At 41.0% G+C, this 12,051-nt stretch overlaps 1 protein-coding gene across 1 annotated transcript in view; it reads right to left on the reverse strand.

The window, feature by feature from the left end:
- The window catches only part of uvrag (UV radiation resistance associated gene), a 119,526-nt gene that overhangs the window by 82,534 nt on the left and 24,941 nt on the right, over positions 1–12,051 (reverse strand). The window contains exon 9 of the mRNA XM_050039059.1: positions 385–469. Within this exon, the coding sequence (XP_049895016.1) occupies positions 385–469 (85 nt within the window). The remainder of the gene's footprint in view (positions 1–384; positions 470–12,051) is intronic.

Consider the following 12,051-nt stretch of genomic DNA (forward strand, 5'->3'; position numbering starts at 1 on the left):
CTGGGGCTCTGGTTTACCCTCAGTGACTGCCAGGTACTTCTCAAACAAACAAAGCTGTATCCAGGGTCGGCACCCGCCGAACACGTCTCCCCACAGGCCAAGGCAAACACAGGCCAATAGGCTTTTTAGCACAATGTGCAAACTCTCTGTTAAGAACACATAAATAGACAGCACCAGCCGCAAAAAAATCACCTTGTTTTGAAAGGGTAAGGTGGGAGGCAGGGAGCAGGGTGTAGTTCCATCACAATTCAATACCTTTGAGCAACACATGGGGTCACATCATTTAGCCGGCTCTGGGTAATGTCAGACGGGGATAAATGCATTTCAAAAGTATTTTTTTCTACACAGACATAAAGCAATATCTAATTACAGGTTGACACATACCTCTTGGCAGTGCATTCCTTCTGCAGCTTGGTTAAAGATTCTTTCTCCTCCTTCAGACTCTCGTGCTGAGCGGAGAACGCTTCCTCTGACAGAGACAGAAAGAAAAAACGAGTAAATTATTAGGTGTGTGTTCTGTTCTGCTACATCTGAACAGCCAGGTGGGCTTGTGTTGGGTTGGCTGCCATCCACTGTTACACTTAAGCAAGATCAAACAGCTCTTTTGATCAGGCCAAAAACCATTTCCTTTTGACAACACATAAAACCAAACAACATGTGTATGCAAATTACAGGATTTGTCAGAGTCTGTAAATACAGAGCTGGGCAAATAAATAAAGTCTGACAGATAAGGGACGGTGATGATACAGCTTGTGGAAGTTTTGCAACTGCAGTATTGGCAAGCTGACAATACATCAGTGTAGCATAAATACCCGGAAAAGAAGCAAAGTTTAATTAGGGTTGTAACAGAATATTTCTGTAATCTGCGTTCATACAGCCTCACATATGGACGGGTAGCAGACAAATGCAAGACAAACATGAATTATGGTTCCACGTGGTTCAAACAAACAGGAGGTTTAACTATCTAATGCACATTAACACACAACCAATCTATTAAAAATAATGTTTTCAATTTTAGCACATAAGTTAATTTTGTTTTGCAGCAATTATTACATACGGTCCCAATTATTATTAAACAGGGAGACAACACTGTTGATTTAAAATATCCAAACCACATATTTGCTACATATTTTTTCCTGCATTTTCCTCTCACACTCCAGAATAAACAGAAAGACGGTTATTTAGTTTTCTATCTTTGTTTAAAGCTGAAAAAGAAAAAAAAAAGTATGGAAAACTGTATGTGCTTTGCCAGGTGATCTGAGACAATGCTAACCACTATTTGGTAATTTGTTTTATTGGTTTATTCTGAGTGCTTTTGATGTTTGTTCTGTTTTTATTGTTTTACCCTTTGTTCTTTTTCCTGTTTGCTTTTATTACTTTTATAATTTGTTTCTTGTTCTTTTACCTGTGTAATCTGTAAAGCACTTTGAGTCACCTTTGGTCATGAAACGAGCTGTATAAATAAATCTGACTGACCTTGATAATTATAAAACATTTGGACTGCTGTGCTAATTACAGGGTCTCTCTCTCAGGAGTCTCAAAGGATTGTGAGACTGACCATCAGGTGCAACAGCTAAAGGACCGTGGCTGTCGTATCGGACCGTAGTGTAGAGAGAGCAGAGCCACAAAGCAAAGCTCTTCCTGCCAAAAATCACATATGCTTTACACTCAGACTGTGAATATAAACATCGGTAATGAGGTTTCTCCCCAAGGTGGCTGGCCTCACTCTCAATGTCGAGGGAAAGACCCACGCCATGTAGCAGAAACCTGCTGTCACGTCACCGCTCCTCCACAGTAAGATGAACCAAGAGAGGTGGCTCGGTGAAACGATGATGATGCTTTTCAGGTGCCTCTATACGCAGTATTCAGGTTTAACTCAAGAGGGCTGAATCATCCCTCAGGAAGAGGAGGAGGAATTTGGTGAGGACAAGAACACATCAAAGTCTGTATACAGGTGTTGGGGAGTACAACTGCGTACATTCAAAAAGCAACATAGAGCCTTTAGTGGCTCCAAAGGTAGCTGCATAAAGTCTGATTAACTGCTGCAAGTGAGGTCAGCATCGGTACGGGCTGAAAGTTTGAAACTGAAAAAACAAATCAAAAAGGAGTGAGCTCACCAGACATCTGTAGCCCACTCCTCAGCTAGGCTCCAGGCTAGTGTCTGCAAACAAGCTGCATTGTGGGTAATGAAGGTGGAGGGTTTGACAAGAAAGTGTGTGACATAAAAAAGATGACATCTGTGGTTCTGCTGCATCTGCTTTGATCTTTTTTTAACCGTCCATTGTGAGTACAAGAATAGAGAGCACTGCAGGGATGGCGATATTTGTTGGCCAGTCTCAACATTAGCATTGCCCTGGTTACTTTGAGAAAAGGTAAGTAGGGTAAAATAGGCTTTGTGACAGACGAATTTCACATATGAACATAACTTTTATGATTTTTGGAGCGCAAACGCAATTGACAGAAGCAAAAATTGGGCTATGAACTGACGGCACTATGGTCATACGACATTCTGTCACCAACACAATTAGCCACTTATTAGCAACCACCTTTTTAAAGATGCAAATTAGCTTCAACATTCACGAGTGAGGTATTAACTCACGTGTTTTATGTTGTGGTTTTATGTTATGTTTTATGTAACTTTATGTCTGAAGATCTCTTCAGCTTGTGTTAACCACAGACCTTATTTCAGGCTACTATTTTTATTTTTTTTAACCAGGTAAGTCCCGTTGAGATTAACGATCTCTTTCACAAGGGAGACCTGGCGGAGACAGCAGCACACAAAAAGTTACAGTCAAACAAAAGCACAATAAAAACATAAGAGATCTACAGTAACATGTAGGAATATTGGAACACCTACGCACAATGACAACAACCAACCGATTCATTCATCCCTGTACTTATGAGAGCTTTAAAGTCAGGCAGAGAAACCACTTCACGTAGTTTCAACTCTTTTTGAAGGTTATTCAAAGTGAGAGGAGCAGAACACAGAAAAGTTTTCTGTCCTAGCTCAGTCCGTGCACTAGGAACAGACAACAAAACTAAGTCTTAACAGTCAGATCTCTGTTCAATCAAAGTACAAATGTACTTGGGGAGTTTACCCAGTATGGTTCTAACAAAAAACTCATTCAAAAAACCTGCTGACTTCGAGACAAGGGAATCGGAAGTGCACAAATGCTAACTCATTTTCGGGTTTTAGGACTCATTCCTGCAGCACTCTATAGAAGGGCAATGCTAACTCAGTTCAGCACTCTTTTATGGGTAACTGATTCAGATTCGGTTTCTGCTTATAAAACAATCTGTGCTTATTGATTCCTGGTTTCTATTCCCTGCATATATTTTTAGCAAGAAAAACAGATAAAAGCTAAATTCATTCTAGATTTTAGAGTCTGAGATTCTTGAGTGTTTCCACCTTCATATCTCAAAGACTCTCTATGGTGAGTGAATCAACGTTAAACAATGCAGAACGGAATCATAAGCAGATCTTTACAATTCCTGTGACACAGATAAAAAGGCGGAAGTTTTATATGTGCTTTCAAGCACTCGCTCTGGTCGACCATATCATAAGGACTGTACATGTGCACTGAAATATGAGCGTGACCTGCAAAGTAGAGGTATAGGAGAGAGAAAGTGAGAGATGTATATTGATGATCGTCCTGTTATTTGAAACTTGCAATCAGTTTCAACAAACAGTTTTACTTCTCAATAACCTACCCTTGTCACCTGCATTCTTAGTTCAGTATAGTGTATTTGATTTATAAGAGGACAGTGTGCAATGACATTAATCATTTACACATAACTAGTAGACGCAATAAATAAAAATAAAATGCAAGGTGCAATGCAGACTACAGTAAATCCATGTGCCTAACATAATAGAAGCAGTATGTATACGCTGCATGGTACAGAATACAATATGAAATGCACAATAACTACATTCTTCTATTGATAATAAACAAGTAAATGTCTACAATGCTGGGAGTTAACTACTAAAAGAAAAACAAGAAATGTGTTTGTTTTGTCACACCTGCAATCCATCCTCAGTCAAATGGTTCAAATGACAGCAGCTGGCAGAAAAGTAAGTTTTGAGCAATAAAGACGATCCAATCACATTTTAATCAGACGGATCACAGGACCTGATTCTTATCACATACTTCCACTCACATCCATGCTGCTCAAACTGACACCATAAGGGTGGAAGAAGAGATACCTTGACAGAGGCAGAGGGAGAGAGAAAATAAAGGTACTCAGAGGTATCTCCATCAGATTAGCGAGGAAGACGGATCGAGTCAGACAGAGATCAGACAGGCCATCCCTCTGCTGTGAGGGATGACATGAAAACATATTTTAACACCGACTGCGCGGGCCTGTACTGCGCTCTTGCTTTCATGTAATGCCCAGCTTTGTCCTATCTGTTCCATCCATCTTCTCATCCTTTCATCCCTCTAACCTCTTCCAGTTGGTATCGCGGTACGGACAGACAAACTGCAGCGAATACCACGTCAGCGTGCATGCGGCATTCTGGCCTTTTGTGTGTCGGAACACTTATCTTCTATATCAAACATGAGTGTTGGGTTTGGGATCCAAAATGTGGTATGGCTTTATAATGCTACAAGGCTCTCCCACTTGCTGGTGAATTTGATGTTGAAATATTATGATGTGACAATAAATCAGTTGGGGAGCTCACCATAGCTTTTTGATTATGAACATGAGAGAATGTACAGTAACAGCCCTTTTCCATACATATGTGCTGGCTTGGCTTGACTCGGTTTGACTCAGCACGTCAGCCAAGCGTGGCAGGGATTTGCATCTCCACACAACAGGGCTACCCGCCTGACTGTGTATCTTTGATTGACGACGTGCTTATGCTTGTGGACTAATGGAATGTTTTTCTGTCTGTCCAGCTGGTGTTATTGTGGTCGACAACTTTCATACTGTCATCTGAACGTACGCCGTATGTCCATCTCCTCCAGCTTTCTTAGTCTTAAGCCCAGTTAAGACAAAAGATTCATGACAAGACGAAATCTTTTTAGAACGTTGCAGAGACAGGTTGCAGCAGTGTGAACTGGTTGTCTGAGCTCAACTCAAGCTGGGTGATGGTGTCACCTGCAACTCCGCTGGTCAAATCACCGGCGGCTGGTTTTAGCATGTCACCTGTTTCTACAGCCAATCCACTTGAAGTAAGGCCCGCTGGTCAAGTCAACATGACCACAGACGGCGTGTTCGCTTGCTGCGGCAGGTGCTCCGTACCTGCTGAGCCCTCTGTTTCCATCCTCACGGTGTGCCAATGTCGGACGGTGGGTAGCTGCTGCTGCTGCTCGCTGTATGTGCTTATGCAACGCCCACAAACACATTCTCACTGACTGATTAATTGGCACTGCTTACTTATATTATTGTGGCGTATTTATTATGAATACAGTCCCTCTGATGCTCATTTTGTTTCTGTTTTTAACCACTTCACTATCCTCATTCATATTTTAAGAAGCTACAAATTATGTTCAGCCACAAGACAAGCCTGAAAAGCTGGAAATCAGAACGGAAGTACAGAGAGTTGTTGCATGGAGATGATATACCATCTCATCTAGTTGGACTGGTGTGAAGCGGCAGGTTTTTAGAACGCTGCAGAACGGCACATTGCAAGTAGCTGCGTGTTTCAACTCGTCTCGTCACGAATCTTTGGTCTGAACTGGGCTTCATAGCATATGTAGTTCTGCTGGAGTGCACCAGAACATCAATCCACCACTTTTTTCGCCAAGTGAGGAAGTAGTATATTCGTAGGTCTCATAATCCAGGTGAAATTCAAATACATTTCTTAAGCTCTGGAAGACCCAATCATCACTAAAACGTATGTCATGCAAGTGAGCCACATAAAAATTGAATTGTCAAAGTTGTCATATTGACATTTAATTTAGTTGTTGATGCACTACGACAACATGCAAGAAAACATTACACCTTCAAAGTTGCTTGTAACCTTTGAGTGGCACAGTTAATTCAATTATCTGCAGGATATGAAATATGCGTCACTCTTCTGACGGTACTTTATTTAATAAAGATGACAAAACCTATCTGACATAACTGCAACCCGCTTGAAAGCAGTCAGGCGCACACTGGCCTGACTTAAAAGCCTGGGCCACCTTGGGCGCCACTTGGCCAAACTGTGTGCATTGAAACTGGTAATGGAAACACAAATTAAGGCGGCATGGTTTGACTCTGCATGGCCAAAAGTGCCAATGGAAAAGCCCAATAAGGTCCTTCTGGCACCAGACAGCAGGGTTTGTGGGATTCTGAAGGAAATCAAGCTGCAAAGTGGAGAACCACTCTGCTGGTTTAAGGTTTTGTTCAGACTGGCCAGACCTCAGTGCGTTACTGTTCCTGTAAGGGCATTAATAGTGACTCTGATGTGGGAGTTAGTGTCACTCACAATGACAATCCACATGAAATAACATCAGCTAATGCACAGAGGCTAGAGTGATTTAAACTTACAGGAAAATCTGCCTTCACTTCCCACTGCAAGAGGTGCAAAAGCCTCAAAGACATGACTGCTGTCTTATCAAAATGATTTTGATCATCAGTAACTTGTGAGTATACAATTAAAAGAAAATAATATTTGTCCAAATTAAACAAAAAACAACTTATCGCTGGAACTATTGGAAAACAGTTCTCATTATAAATTACACTGCAAAATGTTCATGATAAAATCCCACATACAGAATCTTTAAGGGCGCATATAATCTGCTTCACATTAAAACTGTAAATGATCTAACAGCTTATTAAAAATATTGTGGTGTTCAGTTTCACTTTGCAATATCATTATCAAGTGATCTTTAATCCATGTAGCATTTAATGGAAACTTGTAAAATGTTGGAAATAAAAAAGGCTGGAGTATAGAGTGAACTCAAAACAGAACCACAAAGTACCACAACTAATGGAATGAGCTAAAGAGCACTATGAAACAGTTTCCAAAAAAGACAACTATACCAGTGTCTGGGGAAAAGTGCATTATGAAAGTTCAATAATTATAAAGGACGTTAAAGGGAAAGTTCACCCCCGAATTAAAAATATATATCTTGCCTCGTGCCTGCAGTGTTAATTATCAGTCTAGATTGTTTTGTTGTGAGTTGCAGACTGTTGGAGATATCAGCCGTAGAAATGTCTGCCTTCTCTCCAGTATAAAGGAACTAGATGACACTCGGCCTGTGGTGCTTTAAGTACCAAAAAATACAATTGAAAAACTCAACAGCAATGTCTCTTTCTAGAATTCATGACCCAGTTAGTTAAGAGAATCACAGACCTTGTTGTGAGCAGTTTCATGTAGGAACTATTTTTTATTCTACTGAACTACACCCATCAACCGGTTGGCAACTGTAGTTTTGACAGGAAGAAAATAGTTCGTACATGAAACTGCTCACAACAAGGTCTGTGGATTATTTTGAGTAACCAGGTCATGATCTCTGGAAAGAGACATTGCTGTTGAGTTGTTCAAATGTATGTTTCTGGCCCTTTAAGCACGACAAGCAGAGTGCCATCTAGTTCCATTATATTGAAGAGAAGGCAGACATCTCTATGGCCAATATCTCCAACACTCAGCAACTCACACCAAAACAGTCTGGGTTGATAAATCTTACCACAGGTGAGACAAAGGTGAACTGTCCCTTTAAAGGAGACCATCTTGAATGCTGCATGTTGGAAAACAACAGGTAAGTTAAATTAAAATTAAATTAAATTAAAATATCTATCAGAACAGAGCTGTTTTAAACCAAGGCTCTTCATGCTATGTGAGGAAAAAGTTGGTCTGTGACATACAGACAGAGCGGAATGTCGGGGGAGGGGGAGTTTGACAAAAAAAGCAGGAAAAACATAGAAAGACATCCTAACGAGTCATTACACAGAGTGTTTGACTGCCGTAACTGTCAACCCTTATCGTCAGTCAAGATGGCAGCCAGCTGAAGGGAATGTGCAAAGCTGCTACTAAAGGAGCCCTAATGATGATAGCTTCAATATGAGACCTTTTCTCTGAGGTGACAAATACCTCCTCACACCATACCTTCACAAAAATGTGCTCCTTACACTCGAGAAACCCAACCACTGACATTTATTGGTCGGGAGCCCTGGCTCTGTTACAGAGCGTGAGAATAACTACCGTTACTAAGTACAATAAACGCCGTTCACGGACCTGATTTATGTCATCTGCTCAAGGTGGAAGGAGGGAAATTAGACTGGAGGAAATTGTGACAAGAGTGTGACCCCACCAAAACCAAGCCCATTAATTCTGGGGGGAGGAAAGAAAGACTTTTTACTTTAAAATTCACAGCCGTAAAGAAGGCAAGACCTGTGGTCATGCTCATATGTCCTCAGTTATGGATTGTGTGAGAGACATGCAGTGGACTTAGCGTGAGCATGTGTGCATTTGCAAGAGACGTGGAAAAACAAAAGCTTTTCTCAAGTCTACACTTCTGCTATGATTTCACTGCCATCACTGTAAATCAGTGGGCACTGAACAGCTAGTCGTTAACCTGTCATCAGGACGATACCGACTGCTGATGTTTTTCAGTGCTTATTATGCTAACGCTGTCCAGGATGGCAAAGAGGGAGCGCACACACGTGAACAAAGACGAACACTGAATAGGCATCAGTCGGCAACAACATTCTAATAGTTACTTTACAAAAATGTGGACACCCAACTTTCATCTCCGCCAGCTCACGTGCAGACACACACACACCTGCAGAACCCCAACTGGATGTTTGGGTTTTCTGGGCCGCTTGTTTTTAAAGAGAGGCTAGTTTCCTGCGAATAACAGGTTGATAAGAGTTACTCGCTAATGGGCCCTAGGACCACACAGCCAGGTACAGATGAGATCCTAAAAAACATGCCCAAGAATGGAGATTAACAGTCTATACGGGATGCCCTCTGGGGATATATGGCATAGCAATGTACTTGCACATACTGTTAAACTGTCAATAAAACTTAAAAAGAAATCTGTGTTTAATAAGCACTGGAATGTGTGAAAATTCAGCAAATGAAACACTTGCTTCTAATTGAATCAACATTGAACATTACATGGGTTTATAAATCATGTGTCCGTAGCTTAGCCACCAGTGTGTCTGATGAGTAATCTGTATGATTGAATGGGACCAAATTTGCTTCTTCTTGTTTGTGTGTGTTTTGACAGACGAGCTGATAGAGTCTTCAGAGGAAAGTTTTCAAACTGAAATTTAAGCTACAATTGATAAAATCATCGTCTCCAAAATGACAGATGAGATCAGATGAAACAAACACTTTGTGGTGCCAATCTAAATATAATCAGACACAAAATCTGCTGCTGTATGAAATACTGTAAACACCTGACTCCGAGAGCATCCTGTCTGTAATTAATGCAGGGCTTTTTTCCGATAGTGAAACAAATGAATACGTGCAGGCTGATTGGAAGAGTTAAACAACAAGCTGGAAGTACAGCAGAGCTCAGAAGCATATGGCTTTTAGCTTTTGAGTTATGAGTCTGGGAAAAAACAACAAGATTTTCAGCAAGCCCTATTCAGCTGCAGCATTTCAATTTATCCCAAAATACCTTTTCCCTCTTTAACCAGCTAAAGGAATTTTTTCTTCTGTTTCTTAATAAGCACTTGTCCAGTCTGGAAAAAAGCCATCAATGAGCTGCAGAGAGGGAGAGCAGCGAGTTCTTTTGGCTGTAGACGAAGTGGTGACAGGTACAGAGGCAAAGGATTAACGGCCTTTTTCTTTAGAATCGCAGCACAAAGGAAACTTCTCTGTGAACCCCCTCTTAGTGCCGTCTTTTTTGTGTGTCTGCATGCATGCGCAGACTACATTCTAATCATTACCAATCCCTTCCTCAAGTTGGTGGCTCAGGTGCTGCTGCCCTTTGGCCAAAGAGCAAGCTGATCTTACTGACACAAGGCAGTGGGCCCTATTAAACACTCTATAGTGCATGGTCTAAAGTGCATGGTGCAGATGCATTTAGGTGTCTAACTCCACCTTGTCTAGTTAAACGGTTTAATCCCGGCAGAAAGTAAAGCGCAAGGGGCAAAGGGGTTGTACTTAGTCCTTTAATTTATCATAGATGTGTTTTGGATGTAACATGAATTCAACCACTTTGAGTGTCATCTCCCATTCCCTTTAAAAGCCAGGTGAACCTGCACCTGGTGGACTGCTATTTACATGGCAGATAGACGACAGAAATAAGCCAACAATGCGCCTGATCAAACCTCATTTTAAGACCTACATGCCCATGGGCGTACAGATAGGCACAAGCACATTTTCTCCTTATATAACATGTGCACTGGCTATGAAAATGATGAATACGTCGGTCTGGATATAGCAATGTAAGTTGCTCACAGACAGACTGGGAGCCAACCAATCAATGTAGAAAGAGTTAGTAAGTTCAAGACACATACAGCTGGATATTTGTGTGATTTAAACAGCTTTCTGTGCTTCACTAAATGCGACAGAAATAAACTGTGTAAAAAAAACACGGGGTCACTGGTTGCCACAGAGATGGCTGAAACCTTTCACTATAGCATAAATTAAAAACGATGCACAACTGTAGCTTCTGTCTGGCAACACTTTCCAAAAGGGTTGCGTGCCTTATCATGAATCAGCCTTCATTGTACAATGTTATAGGTGTATGCTACTAAATATTAACTTTTATTATATTAAACAGTCATTAAAGTTAAGAAACAAAAGGTTCATGTGCTGCAGCCACCAAAGAACACACTGAAATTAGTCTGAGATACATGCAAAAAAAAGAGTAAACTGTGCTCAGTATTAAGCACACCAGTGTACAACTGCATATGTATTTGGGTTTATGTGTGTGTGGACATTTGTCAACCCAAGCTTCACTAACACTGCCCTTTTATTTTCCTCTGAACAGCAACAGGCAGCAGTAAATCCCTCCTCAGCTCTCTGACATCAGAGTCAGGAGCTGCAGACTTCACAGGGTTAACTAAATGACACCACTGCACAAACACTGTCGCCTTAGCGGCCTGGCACAGGCTGCCAAAACCACAGGAATGGCTCTATATACTGTACATTATTGGGTACATACGCGTGTGTTGAGTGACTCCAACCCCCTGACTGGGAGCGTGACAGAGGTTTCCTGTATGTGACAACACTCTCTACTGTACTCCAAAATGAACAGGTAATACAGCACACACACAGTCTACCTGCTGCTGTCAGACAGCACTGTGTCTGATGTGTTTAAGATTTACAGTTTCCTTTACAATAAAATCACATGCTGAAAGTGACAAAATGGTAAATCTAGCAAATTTAACACATAATATGGACAGTATTTAAATAACTGAATTGATAGTCTAATAGGCGCAGTGAGAATCTGCTTTGTAATAATCTTTAACTTGCTTTTATCCGTAAATGGCATTCTCACATAGCCAGACCTATCTCGTGCTGTGCCAGCGCCGGACAAAGGTCTGGTTAAACCCATCATGTCGTTGTTTTACGCACAGCGCTAAAAACGAAATGTGGAGATAGGTCTGGCTGTGTGAGACTACTTTTACATAACAGCACGGATTTGGGATACTTGATTTAACTGTAGAGAGATGTAACTGAGCATATTACAAAGGGTGTACAGAAGAAAACTCCTGAAACTATTTATTTCAATAAGCTACACTGAAAGGGATTTACTGTTCCATTCTAACTAAAAACTGAAAAATATCCTGGCTGGGCCTGTGCCCTCTGTAATACAGACAAAATCATGAGTAACCTGTCGTAGCAACACTCTATTCCATTTATTTTCTTTGTTTTATTATCTATTAGTAGCTGCAACAAAGCCGTGTAGTTAATCATGAAATGGCTGGGGATTTTAGTGGAATTTGCTGCGTGTGTTTTTATCATTATATTAAGTCCACTTACACAAGCTTTTGAGTCGCAGCACCACTGGAAACAAGAAATATTGCAGCAGGACGGACTGATCATCTCACATGATACTTATGCAACACCTCTTTCATTGCTATTGCCACCAGTCTAGTCATGTTTGCTAGAGCTATTATTTGGGGGTAAAATGTTGATCTAGTGTGCTGAATATATAC

Source organism: Epinephelus moara, chromosome 3 (assembly GCF_006386435.1).
Source record: "Epinephelus moara isolate mb chromosome 3, YSFRI_EMoa_1.0, whole genome shotgun sequence".
In the NCBI taxonomy this organism is placed as follows: Eukaryota; Metazoa; Chordata; class Actinopteri; order Perciformes; family Serranidae; genus Epinephelus; species Epinephelus moara.